At 33.6% G+C, this 17,585-nt stretch overlaps 2 protein-coding genes across 4 annotated transcripts in view; one reads left to right on the top strand and one right to left on the bottom strand.

Annotated features, from left to right (window-relative positions):
- The first annotated feature begins 4,481 nt into the window (after positions 1-4,481).
- Positions 4,482-17,585, top strand: part of LOC102803033 (uncharacterized) — a 223,480-nt gene continuing 210,376 nt past the window's right edge. Inside the window, exons 1-7 of one of the 3 annotated variants that reach the window (XM_006823049.3) lie at positions 4,482-4,606; positions 4,776-4,788; positions 8,420-8,566; positions 8,918-9,070; positions 9,455-9,589; positions 9,904-9,939; positions 10,422-10,491. In XM_006823049.3, coding sequence (XP_006823112.1) covers positions 4,550-4,606; positions 4,776-4,788; positions 8,420-8,566; positions 8,918-9,070; positions 9,455-9,589; positions 9,904-9,911 — 513 coding nt within the window. In that variant the 5' untranslated portion in view covers positions 4,482-4,549 and the 3' untranslated portion in view covers positions 9,912-9,939; positions 10,422-10,491. Of the gene's footprint in view, positions 4,607-4,775; positions 4,789-8,419; positions 8,567-8,917; positions 9,071-9,454; positions 9,590-9,903; positions 9,940-10,421; positions 10,492-17,585 lie in introns of those variants that run through there. The other 2 variants (XR_014926639.1, XM_006823050.3) reach the window with 2 other exon arrangements.
- Positions 13,106-17,585, bottom strand: part of LOC102803359 (integrator complex subunit 2-like) — a 70,972-nt gene continuing 66,492 nt past the window's right edge. The window contains exons 20-22 of the mRNA XM_085491343.1: positions 16,916-17,021; positions 15,849-16,022; positions 13,106-14,323 (exon numbers count right to left, since the gene is read on the bottom strand). Coding sequence (XP_085347469.1) covers positions 14,163-14,323; positions 15,849-16,022; positions 16,916-17,021 — 441 coding nt within the window. The 3' untranslated portion in view covers positions 13,106-14,162. The remainder of the gene's footprint in view (positions 14,324-15,848; positions 16,023-16,915; positions 17,022-17,585) is intronic.

Genomic DNA, 17,585 nt, shown 5'->3' on the forward strand with positions numbered 1-17,585 from the left:
TGGGATACCAAAGGAGATCAAGACACAACCTTTCTATCACATTTAATGAGAAACGTGTGTAAGTTGCATTATTGCATTACATTACCGTCACATGGCAAATGGTCTGGTAGCGAATGTTGAATGGTACTCTGAAGTCCAAGTTCGCAGGTACAAACCCAGACAGTTGCGACAGATATATTCCATACTTGTTGTTTTCCTATAGGCTAATGATGCAAGAATCCACTGGCTATATACAGTTTGAACTTCTCTATGGTTGGCAAGTGAGAGGAACCTTAGTAGTTATGAGAGGATTGACGACAGATGAACTACCACCTGCAGAAAATATAGTGCAATTTGTAGTTGAAACAAGAGATAAGTTATCAGAAATGTCAGATCTAGCTCAGCAGAACCTCAAAAATACACACAGCAAAAACAGAATGTGTTATATGACCGCAATGTGTTACTCTTGTTACCATCTTCTACCAAGAAAATTACAAGAGCAGTGAAAAGAACCATGCAATATATCCAGAAAAGTGTTGTTTCAAGCCGTGTTGTAATTGATGTAGAAACTGTCTGACGCTAACTAAAACATGTATTACGTACTAGATGATCAGTTTAATGAAACGCATTCAAGTTGACGAATGCAGAATCTTAACCAAAGGGAAATAATCATTAAAAAGGCTTACCGAATCACTATATTAGTTTATTTCATCGCACGCGTATGTACAATAGACGTACGTACGTTTTGATCCTGTTCACTGGAATTGTAGAAATGGAGAGTTTATCAATATCAGCTCATGATATTATAAAATTACAAAAACTGGACAAACAGGTTGAAGGATAAATACAACGCTTTGAATGCCAGAAGAAAACTGTCGAAATGATTGTACTACTGACATGGTAACAAAATGAAATAATACAGTATTTTTGTTTACTGTGATATACGTGTTATGTTTGAAAACATCTAAAAAAAAATGACAAACAAAGTTCAAAACATCGTATGCGATTCGCAAATGCGTGTTCGCGTTTTCCCATGTGCTGTCCCTATTTGTTGATGGTCAATTTTTAAGTAGGGTAATCTTAACGCCATATTCCCTCTGAAAGTCAAGTTCGAAATCAGATCATTCGATTTTTGTGGAAATTATCAGGTCCATACACAATACGCGAAATTTCAAAGTGAACGAAAATTCCTTTCTTTCATGGGTTTGCTCAATGACTTATACTGTTATAGTGAAGAGTGCACACACAAAGAATGTGTCTAAGAAACAGTGAATAACAGTCACAAAATTAAAACATACAAAACAACATAAGGTTGATATGTCCGCGAGACATGGTTCACTAGCTGATATAGAGAACTGACCATCATTAACTACTGACTATCATTAACTAGTGACTCTCATTGGTGTTACTAGGTGTTCAGAGGAAGCACACCTTCCTGACTAGTAACATCGGAATTTGTTTCATATTGTAATATGTGTCTTGACATTTCATGACTAATCTATAGACTTGCAATTGCGGAAGTTGTTTCGCATAATTGTTTCGACAGACAAGCCATATTATGATAATTATTTGTTTAATGTTGTTTCAAAAATTGTTGAGAGTCCCAATCAGTATATTGCTCGAGTTCAGTCCAGTTCATGCACAAGAATACAGATGGGCACAAGTCTGTTCTACATGAAAATGATTCACGAAACCCGTATGAAGTCCTAGGGTTTAATTTTCTGTTACATTACTGCTTTATCACAGTTGAGTAGTTAATAAGTATATAAGAACAAAATCAAGATGAGACAGACTCTATTGTAAAACTGACGCCCGAACTGAGGGCGAGGGGCGTTCAATAAGTAATGCCCCTGACCCACTTCCAATTGTCTGATCTAGATGAAATTGTACATGTGTAATTTTGCATGGGTTATGTTGCAAAAAACAGCAGTGGTCCGGTATTTGTATTTGAAAGGACGCACACAAAAGGAGACTTTTAATGGAATGAAAGAAACTTATGGTGATGCCCCATCATATGACCTTGTAAAACGCTGGCATCGTGAATTCAAACATGGCCGGAAGTCTGTGGAAACAGCTCCCAGACCTGGTCGTCCCTCTTCTGCCATTGATGAGGCATCTTTCCGTAAAGTTGAGGCAGCCATTTTAGAAGATCGACGCATTACTGTTCGCCAAATAGCCCAAGAGATTAGTACAGGGTCTGTGGAAACTATCATTCAGGACCATTTGCATATTATGCATAAGGTATCTGCCAGATGGATTCCCAGGTTGCCCACACCTTTCCAGAGTCAAAGTTTTTTCAAAAAAACTGATTACATAGGATGAAACCAAACCAATGAGACCAAAGCCCAGTCAATGCAGTGGAAGCACTTAGACTCACAACCTGCAAAGAAGGCAAGGGTGCAACCCTCCGCTGGCTAGGTCATGCTCACAGTCTTCTGGGGCCAGGACAGAGTAGTGATGACAGATTTCCTGGCAAAGGGTACCACAATTACAGGAGCTTATTACACTTCACTTTTGATGAAATTCGGAGAAGCTATCAAAATCAAAATGCTGGGCAAGATCAGCAAATATATCCTCCTCCTGCAGGACAACGCTCCGATCCACAACTCGCATGTCGCCAGATCAGAAGCACGGGCGTGTGGCTATGAATCCTCCCTCATTCCTCTCCTCGGACTCATATTGAGAATATGTTGTCTAATTTACGATGGATGAGTTTTAAATAGCGAATCCATTTTAATAAGATGATTTTAATGTGCAGAGTGCACCATAATTTGGCACCTGAGTATCTTATTTCAAAATTTAAATATCTTAGAGAATTGCACTCATATGACACAATTTCAAGTGCCTTCTCACTATTTCAGTTGTCAGAGAATGGAACTCTCTCACCCAGCAAGTGTATAATCACGATACGTTTGCTGGTTTTAGGAAGTCATTTTCTCAGTATATTTTATAAAATGCTGGTAAATTTTAAAAATATTCTAATGTAATTGTTGCTTGTATATTTGTATATATTTTTATAGCTTTTTTTCTGAATTGTATTTTAATGTAATATTTTAAATGGCTCCTTGTAAAACAGCATTTAGCTGACAGGATTCCTAATAAACTTTGAACTTTGAACCCTCTGACTTCCCAGCCATGAAAGGAACGCGTTTCCCAGATGATGCAGCCTTGATTTATGAAGAAGGGGTGTTCTACAAAAACGGTGTCCAGAGCTGCATCAAACTATGTGAGAAATGCATTACTGTGAGTGGTTCCTATGTAGAGAAAGACTAATAACTGTGCCAAGTTTTATTAATCTTCTGCTATGGGAAATGGCTTAGGGGCATTCTTATTGAACGCCCCTCGTACATATTAAACATGCATCAACATACCTTTCATTCCTGCTTTTCACTTATTTGAATAATTACTTCAAATGAAAATCGTTGTAATTTTGTAATGTTATTTATTTAAAAGTATTCTCGAGAGAAAGCTTATCTCAATTCGTGAACACAGGAACAAAGTACGATGCGCATGCGTAGAACATATGATGTGGCTATTTATTACCTATAAATTCATTAGTAAACTGGACACGCCTCGCTGTATTGCCATGCTGTCTTGTTTAATCAGCTTAAAATGACAACATAGATGATTACCAACAATAAGGAAATAAACATATGACAAATACCGTGTGTTCGATGATAGCAACAATCTACTCTGTGGTCAATACATATAATTTTATCGGGGATATATTTAATAATTTGTCCACTTCTGATTGATGGCTTACTGTTTTAATGCAGTGACCATCTGAAGATGAGTGTATAATCACTAGGGCGTTTATTGCTTTGGCTGAAACAACAATTTGTGTTCAGTCTTTACCTAAGTCATATATTCACCTTGTCTGTTTATTCCTGCTTTTCAAATCACTTGTTGGAATACATACTTCAAAAACAATAACAATCACTGTATTAAACAATGGCAAAGGTACACATACATATGCTTCATTTCTCCAATTTATTCAGTACGACATATGAACAATCCAATTAAGCATCCTATGTTGCATTTAATGCCGGAACTGGATTCATATAATGCTAATTCATCGTGTTTTTATTTTATGCTGATTATATGTACATACAATTAAACATAGGACCATTATGTACACTCACGGTAGGAATAGAAACTCAATGATCTGTCATAATAATACATAGTATTTGAAATCAATTCATCAGATAGAGATCTTAACTCAATTTGTGATTATGATTATAAAAACACGGGAAAGAAATATAAATCATTCTAAGTACTCATGCGAATGTGTTGGACATATGGTTTGCCAATTTAATACTACTTATTCGTAAACTGGAAACACCACTGTGTTGTAGCCTTTTAATCCGCTTACACTGACAGACATTATGATTGATTGCCAATAATAAGTATTAACCTATTATTCTTAATATTTTGGAAATAAACATATTGCCAATATATTGTATTCAATATTAAACATATGAATTCTTCCTAATAAATCCAATCACCCAGCAAAGACTCTACTGACAACGTGTGTATATAGTTCCAAGCTAAGCGTACAGATTTACTCAAAATGCATTTTACATATTTAGTGTGTCTGCTGGTACTTTTGGTTTGTCTGGCGACAAGTGTGAGTATCAAGTATGTTAATATGAATTGATTGTAGTGAAGGAGTCCTTTATCAATGTATACATTGAGGAGCTAACCTCTAAAATAAACATATTTAATGATGAATACATGCACATGTTATCCAACATTTTTTACAATCATTAAACAATAACTGTTCATTTTTATTGCAGGTTGCTGCTAGTAGTAAGTATTCACCCTATTATATGTTCTCTATTTGCTACACTAGCATAGCATAATCTACACAGATCGTTGTCGAAATGCTAATAATTCGTTGCATATATATTAAGTCAACTATATTTAAATACTAGACAGCAAATTGAAGGGGAAATTCCTACTGTTCTATTCGGGGAAATTCATACATAATATTATTATACATCTGTCACCGTAACGCCATAAGTTACAGCGTACCGTAATTTTGCGGTATTTTACGGGATATTTTCATACTACCAAATTAGGAAATCCGAATTCCACATATGGAATGATTACGCGCGTAAGCGTCCTCTAATAATAAAAACAAACATGGCTGCCACCAGGATTTGATCGGACTCCACACAAAGAAGCTCGCTGATTATGTTATAAACTTTTTGGATTTCGGCATTCCCATGATGTATCCTTGGAAGGAAAGATACATAATAATAATAAGGTTATTACGAAGATACCTCAAAGTATGCACTCAGACAGTACGCTGTCGCATCGACCTCCGCTGCGCGTCGGTCGATACTCCCGCTGTACTGTCTTCGTGCATACTTTGGGGTATTTTCGTAATAACCTTATAGTATAAAGAAACGGAGACGGGGATGTGGGAACCTGTACAATAATTTATTTTATAATTAAATGCCGTGTAAACAACGATGAGAATCTTTTCAAGGAAACCTTTTATAAGTTTTCAAGATATCATAATGTACTGTTTAGACACATAATGACAACAAGCTTCATTTTTTGAATCAACAAAACTAAGAGCAGCTTGTAATCCCGATTGCCGATTACAGCTGGTAAATGGTAATCAAAACAGGAAAATAGAGAACTAGCCCAACTGGTCATGATTAATCAACAGATTAATTGCCAATGTCAGCTGATAAAATACCGCTACTAGCAATATCGGAAAATTTCCCAGCTGAGCATTCAACTAATATATAATTTAATAGCACAGTTTGAAATACTTGAATGGCACATCTTTCGAAAGTGTTTTATTTTTCAAAATAGCGAGAATTACATTTCTTTCCATGTGACCCCTCTGATACAACCAACTCTTAACTCTAAATAGCATGAATTGTAATGATTCAACTATGGCATAATAACGTCAATAACCTCTCTTAAAATTGTTGAGAAATAAAGAAACATGCTTTTTGACAAAGATTTACGGGAGAAAATAATAATATTTAGTTCTCTACATAGTTCTCAAGAATTAGATGGAGAAAATAGTCACGTTACCAATACATTTTAAGTTAAATAAAGGATTAAATATGATATTGCGGAATTTACGGTCCATACAATTAGTATAAAAGTCTCTGACTTTATTTAATGGTTTTCAATATCATATTCAAAACAGGCGGATTCGTGATTGTGATTTTCATATTTTCAATTCGAAGCGACTAATCTAGACAGGATGAATTGCAATTGTATTTAATTCCCTGGCGATGAGCACAGTCGGTTAATGATATTATGGTGTTAAATATGTTATTAAAGATATTATAAAATCGAATGCAACCCGTTATTCACATACATAATACGGTTTTGATCAGGGATCGAGTAAATATTTAATATCGAGTCGACACGATAATTTAAATGCTAGTCCATTGAAGCTAGCAGAGCCAGGGATGTAATTAAAAAACATACTTGTTTAAAAACATTGAAATGAGATTAAGCGCACTGACGCACGGGTTGTTGTCCGCTCTGATATCAATGATGATAATGCCAATTTATCTAAATGGATTATGCTATACTGAATTGAATGCTGTCTATCACCCTAGTTCTGTTGAGGCCAAATGTTAATCCACAAACACCGACAAGGGTTAGGGATTATAACGAAAATATTTTGCGTTGCCGATGCGTTTTAAACATTACTGTATATAACAAAGTCACATTTGTACTTAAACAGTTCATTTTGTTTGTGTTTTATTATATAGTGTAAATTTTATTTACGAATACATCATTTACTTCGATAACTATCTACACTCCTGACAGCGTTGCAATCTCCATGTATAGGATAAAAAACAGGAGGGCTATCCAAAATAAATTACTAATGCAAACTCTATTTACACACAGACCTATATAGATAGCCTATTAGTCGAACGAGTTCTGCTGTTCTATAAGAACTTATAAGTATTAAAGAGCAATCATGCTGGTAGAAAATGGAAAATTAATGACATCATCACGAAAGTCTAACTAGCAATTATCAAAAAAACCGGACGAAAATATTAATGTGAAATAACGAATTGAACTAAGGTATACCCCCCCCAAAAAAAAATATCACCCCAGATAGGATAAGTATTCTTTATGTACATGGAAATACAGTGTAGCACGATAAGCCGACAGAAAACATCCAATTGTCATATTTTGGGGAATACAAAATGCTAAACGTGAAATCTGGCCTGTTGAACAAACAATTGTACAAAAACTCAACTAAATAGGCTACACAGTTCCCCACAAAAAAGTATCATTCATAAATTGCATTTTCTACACAGTTTCATAACTTTCTGGCTCAAAAATAACAACTGACTACAGCGATTTTACACTCCGCATCACTACGTATCACCACAAACAAATTCGCCACATTTAGTTCACACGGTTTTGAAATTACAGCCGAAATCAATTTACGCAGACAAATAATAATATTAATGAAACAATAGGCTTGTGGTTGCGTCGTTATTATTAATAACATTGCGATTACAACATACTACATGCAGCAACAAACTGCAGTCGGTTTTTAGACACCCCCCCCCCCCCGAAACGTATTTTGTTTATCAAATAAATTATAACCTTATCTTACACGAGAATTGTAGAACCAGTTCAAATATCTAATATCAAAATATATTGTAATCCGGGAGCCAAGTTTTCAAAGTGTTTTTAAGGTTTTGGTGCCCCTATGTAATTTGATTGAGTGACTTCTTGTGGTATTTGCGAGATATGGTGCAAGTCTGAAGTCAGTAACAGAAGCGAAACATGCCTTGAGTTATAGGTATAACTATTTCTAAGGATTATTGTATATGTCAATAGTAATTTAATGTTTAATTCTGTGGGTTAAGTTCAACTTAAAATCAAATAAATGAGATTAAATTATTACTGTTTTGATAAAGTACCCATTTTATGTAGGGTAAAATTAAATTTTGTGATGGGAGTTACAAAAGGTTCAGTTCATCTCCAGTTTTAAAGCTTACCTTTAAACCCAGTACAGCAGAGATTATCAGCTATAGATGCAAGTTTCACAATTTTCTAATAGTGTTTTTTTAAGTTTTATAAGTATATGTATGTATAAATTTCCAGACCGCTTGCAGTCGGTCAGTTTCTAAATTTCTTTGCTGAAATTGCTTCACCAATACACCTCGTTCATTCATCAAGGGCTTCGATTATTGATTTGCATAATATGCATTAGTCATTAAATGACGGCTGTCATATTCTTTAAACAGACATAACAGTTCAGTTGTCAAACCAAGATTTTACCCTGAAGTAAAAATTATGGTCTACCTAATGTGTGTTCGAGGATCTGTGGTTAGTCCAATCCTTGATAGGGAATAGGAGTGACGAAGACTTAGTGTACATTAAATGGTAAAATTAGTTTACTAATTATACAAGTTTTGTTTTGCAACTGCATTAGATATTGATGAGTGTGATTATTACTGTGGTGGTACATGCCGTGCTAAAAAATGTAATAGGGGCGAGATAGCCTCGGAAAACTCGTACTATTATTGGTATTATGGCTGCTCTCACTACTGTGGGGAAGGTCGGGTGTGCTGTGTGCAAGGTAAGTGTTCTGCCTATAAATATTTGAGTTGCAATTGATGCATATTGTATGAGAATTGCAGCATGTACACGTGTTTTCTATTTTAATATGCACATGTTTGGAACATTTTAGGTTGTTATGGACATCACAAGTTGAATAACCATATTTCTATCAAATCATGATGTTAAATTTATGTGGAATAATGGTATTAGATTGATGTTGACATAGTAATTTTTGACAAACTACGGTGCGTTTATTGATGTTGACATCACCAGTAGAATAAACATAATTCATTTAAGCCATAGTTGTATAATAATTAGGAGAAATAATGTTGATTTACTGAAATTCTATGTTTTATACTAAATATATTAGATTACGATTCAGATGTATGTGAATATTATTGTGGTGGTACATGTCGTTCTAAAAAGTGTAATAGAGATGAGATCACCACAGAATCGGCATACTCTTATTGGTCGAATGGTTGTTCTAGCTACTGTGGGGAAGGAAGGGTGTGCTGCATACCGGGTATGTAATCATTCTGTAAATAATTATCACATATATCAGTCATTTGTTAGATGTTCTTGTAAATTCGTCAGGTGGCCATAGCGTGTCATTGTTTAAAAATTTCGTCTACCCGTGAACCTTTGCTTTCTTAGCGCGTGTTATCATCGCTTGGGACTCAATTCCCGTGCGTGCGTAGGTGACGACCCTCCCGCTTTAATTACTATGAATAGCGATATCGTTGTTAATTATTGTTAGACAAAATGATTGTTTTTTTATTGGCTTCAAGTCTTATTCAAAATTTGTTTGATTAAAAAAGTGCAAATGATTGACTTTGATGCGCCAATGGCATGCATGCAATTGTAGTTAATAGTAATGGTTGATTCACTAAATCTACGTCTTATTAAGAACCTTATGATGTATGTGACCATGAATGCGGAGGAACATGTCGTGCTAAAAAGTGCAATGCAGATGAGGAAGTATCTGATTACAGTTACTGCAATAGCTACTGTGAAGAAAAGAAACGACTGTGCTGTGTGCAATGTGAGTGCCCTTTGTTGAGTTCGATTCACTTAGACTGGGTAGCCCCTTTAGTTACATAACTATCATTTTGACATGATAACAGACATATGACAATATCTAAAGACCGTGAATCACTAAATAAAATAGTGAATCCAAGTTTGCAGTGATGATTACACATTTTGCTTTCATAGTATTATATTTAATTTAGTTCATTGTTATTTGACGTTTTGTGAGTTTTGTATCAAAATGTGCGAGTAGAATTTGGATCAATAATACAATTTTGAAAATGCGCCAAACCACTGTATTACAAACTTGGTAATTTGTTCTTATCACAGGGGAATGAACCGTGTAAAACAAGTTCAAAATGCACTGTGAGTTTATGTATAATAATGTAATGACAGTTAATGATTTGACAAAAATGCAAATATTAATGTCAAGTTTAATTTGCCATTGAAGAAGGATGGTTCATGTTAGTTGCCACAAATCATGAAAGACGCTCAAATATGTATTTTTTATTCACTTTCCCAATTACAAAAAAACGTATTGATTTAAAAAATAATTCAAATTTATTCTTACAGGTTTATTGTTGATAATGTGTTACATAATCAACTATGTCAGATTTGAATTTTCGAATAGGAATTCTGATGAGTAAATTAAGATGAATTTTAGTGATTTTTTTTTTTCATTTATTTTCGTGACCCCCTCGTTTCATTTTCTACCCTATTATTGTTTAGTTTTGTTTTTATGTGCTACCATATACCTAAGTATTGGATTTTATGACACAAGCATGGTATGTTACATACAATGTTCATATTTTAATGCAACTATATAATTATGTTTATATTTTTTTCAGAGGAATCAGCTCAACACAACAAGAGAGCACTGTTAACATTAGCTCTAGCAATAAATCAGATTAAAATAAATAGTTTTTTAGTGATTTTTTGTGAATGACTGTCATACTGCAAAAAAATATTTTCACACTCTTGTGCGAGTTCTGGATACTGTATGACGATGCTCCCATTCTGGGCTAGTATCATTGTCATTTTTCAGAGAGCAGAGACCCATTTATACAGGGGACGCTCCAGTAGGACATTGTTAAAATTGCCCGATTGGCATATCAAAATCCTGTATTGAAACAGAACATATTCTGTATTCACTTTCATAAACAAAAGAAACAGTCTGATCCAAACAACCTGCGTCTTTGAAAATCAAGTCTTATCGCCCTTGTGTTTCCGAGCGAAAATACGTGGATGCCAAAAACAACCGATTTTTGCCAAATCTTCTGAGATTTTTTGATATCATTAATTCAGTCCAGCGGTTAGATAGGATATTTATTAGAGACACTCGGAGAACCAAAACTGACGATGTAAATCAATCTGGCGACGAAAAATCAGCGATAATAGCCAAGGGGGTGAGAGACTGAATTTTAAAAACATATTTTATATATAGGGTATATAATAAATCATTTATAACAAGCCCCTTCCAGATTTTTTTTAATGAATTCATTACCCCAGGTGTAAACAGATGGTGACAATTGTGATTTTCATTTATGAATTCATTACAATAAATACATGATAATTTCTCTAACAATACTGATATCGGTAAAGCAGCAGTTTAAATAAGAAAATTTTTTCAACTATTTTTTTTTATTTTATTTTTTCAAGTACGTCAGTCACTGACATGGGGGTAGCAAAGACATACTTGTAGTTTTTTAGGTAAGATGATATTTGTGTGTCACGTAACTCCTTGTATTGTATAGAAGGGCAATGGACCAGTGACCTACATTTGTAATTAATGTATATATACATATACTTAACAATATGTTGCTTTCAACAACAAACAACCTGTTGAGCTCAGTCAATGGAGTGAGCTGAGAATTCATTCAAAAATCTAGTCAATCTGAAAACCGTGAGTTGGGATCATGGGTGTTGCTGCTTAAAAATAAAAATGTACCATTTTTAAATAGTGGAGGAACATTGTGCTCTTGAGTCATGCTGGAACAACCTATTTCTTGAAAAATGAAAAAACAGTTCTCTTCTATGAATGAATGAGTATTGTTGAGAACAAAGAAACTAGTAAGCGGGTACTGTTTTGGAACCAATGAAAAATACTTTCTCAGTAAACAAGCATTGTTGAGAACAAAGACTCTAGTAAGCGGGTATTGTTTGAAACAAATGAAAAATACTTTCTCAGTAAACAAGCATTGTTGAGAACAAAGAAACTAGTAAGCGGGTACTGTTTTGGAACCAATGAAAAATACTTTCTCAGTAAACAAGCATTGTTGAGAACAAAGAAACCAGTAAGTGGGTACTGTTTGGAACAAATGAAAAATACTTTCTCAGTAAACAAGCATTGTTGAGAACAAATAAACTAGTAAGCGGGTATTGTTTGAAACAAATGAAAAATACTTTCTCAGTAAACAAGCATTGTTGAGAACAAATAAACTAGTAAGTGGGTACTGTTTGGAACAAATGAAAAATACTTTCTCAGTAAACAAGCATTGTTGAGAACAAAGAAACCAGTAAGTGGGTACTGTTTGGAACAAATGAAAAATACTTTCTCAGTAAACAAGCATTGTTAAGAACAAATAAACTAGTAAGCAGGTACTGTTTGGAACCAATGAAAAATACTTTCTCAGTAAACAAGCATTGTTAAGAACAAATAAACTAGTAAGCAGGTACTGTTTTGGAACCAATGAAAAATACTTTCTCAGTAAACAAGCATTGTTAAGAACAAATAAACTAGTAAGCAGGTACTGTTTGGAACCAATGAAAAATACTTTCTCAGTAAACAAGCATTGTTGAGAACAAATAAACTAGTAAGCAGGTACTGTTTGGAACAAATGAAAAATACTTTCTCAGTAAACAAGCATTGTTGAGAACAAAGAAACTAGTAAGCAGGTATTGTTTGAAACAAATGAAAAATACTTTCTCAGTAAACAAGCATTGTTAAGAACAAATAAACTAGTAAGCGGGTACTGTTTTGGAACCAATGAAAAATACTGTCTCAGTAAACAAGCATTGTTAAGAACAAATAAACTAGTGAATAGTACTGTTTGGAATTAAGAAAGAGTATTTTCCTAGTAATACTGAACAAAAACTGTCCAATGTCGAAGGTTGGCAGACTCTTAACTACCGTTAGCTTCCTCATAGCCGTACTTTAACTATACAACAATGGTAGTCTATAGTTGTTACCATAGTAATTACAATTGTTATCTGGTTACAAATCTTGCAGAGGCCCACCCATGATAACTATTAACATTAGAGAACTGCATGTGTCTTCACAAAATTAACAAACCTGATGGAGATTCACCCAAGGTACCTACATGCTAAGTGTCAAATTCATTGAGCTGGTAGCTTTCAATATGAATTCTAAAATAGCATCTTTTTGTCAAAAATTACCAAAAAAAAAATTCAGGACAGCATTCTGCTACGTTTGCATCTTTATTATTGAATGCAGGGGAACTGGACTCAATTAGTGGTCAATATGTACCACAATTTAGGTAATATTGTTGTATTTTAGACAAAGAACTGAACAATACTGGAAATATTTGATGCCCTGTAACACACAAGTCTATGCTGTCACCATGCATCAGTACATTTATTATGTTATATTCATAACAGCCAAACTAACAATATCTTGAAATGTTTGAAACACAGTGTTTGAATTTAATCTGTGGAAAAGGGGACAGCTAATTGCATATAATTACTGTATGTAATTTGCATATTAATGCAATCAGAGGCAAATGTAAAAATAAAATAGGTACTTTTATTTGAAGCCCATCCTCAAACAATGTAAAGTATGATACTGATATTCTTGAATTCTCTTCACAGATATATATACATTGTAACCTTTCTGTAAAAACAAATTTAATTATTAAACAGGAAATATTGCCAAACTACCAATCACTGTCCATCATGATACATGTAGAAGAAAGGTGTATCATGTATTTTTCTCTATAAGAGAAACAAGTGTTGCATTTCTAGTCTTGCATTCAATCTTTTACAATTTGTGTCAAGTAATTTCAGTCAGTTCAGTTGTATATACAGTTTGGATATGCATTGGCATATTATTATAGTTGTAGAATTAAAGAAATAAAAAGACAATGTTTTGAAATCAAAATAACGATAAAAATCTGTTAGCTGCTAATAACAAACAAGTTGTTTGTTTTTACATTCCTGGTACAGTACTGTACATCAATTAAGAAGCTGAGAAAATTCAAGAATGAGAAGATATTTTTGTTCGACATGCATTTTGCGGGTGCCAATCATTTTATGCATATGATTATTGTTTTGTTTCTTCATTCAGACAGTTAGTTTTTCTTGATAACCATTTTATTGTAAAAGTTGTACTGTCAAACACCCGTCCCAACAACTGACACTGGTTCTTTGTTTAATGCCTGTTAATTAAATACAGTGTCTCAATAACGTTGTCAGGACATCTTTCAGAACTCAGTTTTCATCAGAAGTAAACAAAAAGCAGAACAACAAAATGAAGCGATGTTGGAATAAATGATGATACTCATCCCTATAAAATCGATAGTAAAAAACAATCACACATGTCCATGTCTGTCACCATATGTTAATGCATCCAATTATGTTGTAGTCATGACAGCAAAACTAACAATGTCTTGAAATGTTTGATGCACAGCAACACACATAGCCAAATCCACATTTGATGTTTTCAGAAGATGTTCTGATATTTGCTGCTCCCTGTTTTCTCTACCAATGACTGCATGTGAGCTGCCATTCAGTCCTACCAAATAAACAGAGTATGAGCATCAATATTATACAATCACAAGTTCATTATAATACTACCTATGATTAAATAAAAAGAGAAACTGGCATAAAAAACAAAATAGCTACCAGTCACCCTTATCGTTTAAATCACAAAAAATTAAAGCTGCAAGCGACATTAAGTTGATTGCTTGAAGCATTCGTGAGAAACCAAATTTGTGGTCATCTTTGTCAAAAACCAAAGATGGCAGCCAAACCATGTGACTTGTCAACATTTTTTTTTTTCACTTTTCTCGTAAAAAGCTGTGACCATTAATGCAATATGCCAAATATGAAGTGGATCAGTGATGATGTAAGTTTTTTGTTGTTGAGGGTTTGAGACTATGGCTTTATGTGCTGATGCATACCAATGGGAACTGGTGCACTTTAAAATAGTGACCGGTCCAACGTTTTGGCAGTTATCTTATTTGGAAATTTTGTATCGCTTCTCACTCAACAGTTTAAGTTCAAACTACTTGAGATTACACAACTAGTTGCATACTAAGCACATGCAAAATGTTGGCTCATTTTGTCCAGTGGCCATTGAGAAGAAGTTGATTAAAGGATCCAATATGGGGTATTGTGGGTAATTTCTTTTTTTTAAGAATTGTGGTTACAGTTATGAAAATTGGTGAGCACATGGCCAGTTGCTTGACCTTCAGAATTTGGCTATCTGGTCAAAAACTTTGGCCGCTACAGCATCTTGTAAAATCAAATAAAGATTAGAAAAAGTTCCAGTGTGCTGAAATTATAGGAGATATAAAGTTAAAATATGGAGTTTTTAAAATTATTTCAAAATTTAAGACTTTATTTTCAAGCAAGAAACTTATTGAATAATATAGGCCTGCTATTTGCGATGCACAACGTGAAATCAATGCAACTCACAATATTGATTCAATTTAGAACATTCACGGAAAATAAGTTTGATTGTACATCATTCTGTGATTTGCAGTGTGATTTATTTCTGAGCACCTGTGCCACAAGTACAGTTTAAATAAGTCAGAAATTGGCTCATAAAACCTAGATACCGATAAATTAGTATGCACGGTTTTCAACATTAAACTAAGTTTCATTAAAATGTGATGATTAGTACTTGAAATATTGGTAGAACGTTCAAATATTTATTATATGCAGGGCTGCATAATGTTCCAAAGCATCTATCTACCGAGTTTCAGTGAAATATAATGAATATGCAAATTAAGATGACAATATGTACAGATTTTATAAACCAAAACTAATCAGGTCAATTAAAATCTGTTGAACAGTTCTTCAGATATTCATGGAACAGACATGCATAAATGCACATATACAGACAGACATACATACATACATACTGGGTAACTGCAAATACTGCCATTATTACATATATTTATTTAATATGCAACCTGTTAATTTTGCTAGTATGTGACATACAAGTCATCTTCGGTAAATTGTTACATAGGATATATGAGAGCTATGTCCATTGTAACACATTATGTAATTGATTATTAATGAGTTTAACTTACCTAACTGTTTGAGTGGTTTATTTGTGACGACAGAAGAATGAGAGTTACATATCCTACCCATCTGTTGTAACATAGATGTGATGTCATCATACAACGGTGGGAAAGCTTGACATATTCTAACTAAGGCTGGTAATGTAGGCAGAAAAAAACGACTTCGTTTATCACTTGGTAATACTGCAATACAGATCAGAAACATGAACAAATTAGATAAATTGAAATCAAGAGAAAACTTACATTTTGTAGCAGTACAATGTTCTTTTGGTAAAGATTGTTATTTGGAACACGGCTAATTAACAATGCTTTCTGTTTTGATACAACTCTGACTGATTGGGATTTTTAATTTCACCTTAATTACAAGATGATCATATTAAAGTAAGGCTGGAGCTATGAGCATTCAGGTGAAATCTCACATTGTCTCATGTGATATTATTCACTCAGTGTCTCTAATATTGCATGTATTTTTATTAACATTCAACAAGTCTATCATTTTTGTTTTATGAAAAGCTGTAAGTTATGTAAAAGTATTTGATGTATAAAAGGTATACAAATGTATAAATGAGATTATACCCAATTTTTTTTTTTTATTTATGCTGTAAAAAGCATTTTTTTTTAGAAAAAGGATAATTTTTGGAACAATTTCCATAGAAATTCATTATTTCATACAAAATTTTAGTATTTATCACAATTTTCCTATTATTACAGCATATGAATTTCTCACCATATGTAGCCAAACAAAATTCTGTGATAAAACCTTTTTAAACATAAAATTGAAATATTTCATTGTCATGTATGATTTGTGTGAAGGGTTTGCTAATCATATATTGTTTTATGAACAGCATAAACCATATTGTAAATTCTAAAATATGATCACCAGTCTCAATAGTAGCAAACTGCTTTAAAATGCAGAAAACTGTTTTGTAAAAAAAAAATATGAAACACGAAAGATATGTGAAGGTATAAGACAAGATGAACTGCTCGTAGCTTGTAGACATGATCTTTATATCATATGCAGCTATGTAGTGTGGTGGTGTAATTAGGAAGACTATAACGTTCATGAATTAGCTAACCTGTGAGAAGAGTGGACATCACGTTAATAGATAACCTTGCTACGCTTAGAGACTTTGGAAGTGCATACTGCAAACATAAATAAGAAACCAACTCTATGGCGAACACCTGAAAAAAAAATCAATATTAGCATAAATGTTGTATGTAAGAGGCATAATTTATAAATGATCCAGTTTCAACCCAAATGTGTGAAACGCCAATGCAAGGTATGGGTAAGCTGCAGCCATTACATCCAATCTTAGATCAATCTTTTGATCATGTATGACCATACTAACATAGATCAGTCTTTAAATCAATGAAAGCTTAGAAAGAACTCCCATGTGCTGAGAGTATTGGAGACACATTAAATATAATTTGAAATTACTTAGCTGAAAACTAATTATGCAAATCAGAAAATTAACATGAACAGATTTGATTGTAAAACTAATGAGGTCTGCGCAATGTAACAAAAACTCTATGTACCAAGTTTAATTGAAATGTGATTAGAACCAAAAAATTATGAATTATTATGCTAATTAGGGAAATAATATGAACAGAGTTTTACCCCAAACTAATTAGGTTTGTACATTGTCCTAGAGCATCTTTGTACTAAGTTCATTCAAATGGAAATTAGTACTTTAGATATCAGTGTGAAAGCTTAAAATTGGTTAATTATGCAAATTGGGTAATTAA

Source organism: Saccoglossus kowalevskii, chromosome 16 (genome assembly GCF_978046115.1).
Source record: "Saccoglossus kowalevskii chromosome 16, keSacKowa6.1, whole genome shotgun sequence".
NCBI lineage: Eukaryota > Metazoa > Hemichordata > Enteropneusta > Harrimaniidae > Saccoglossus > Saccoglossus kowalevskii.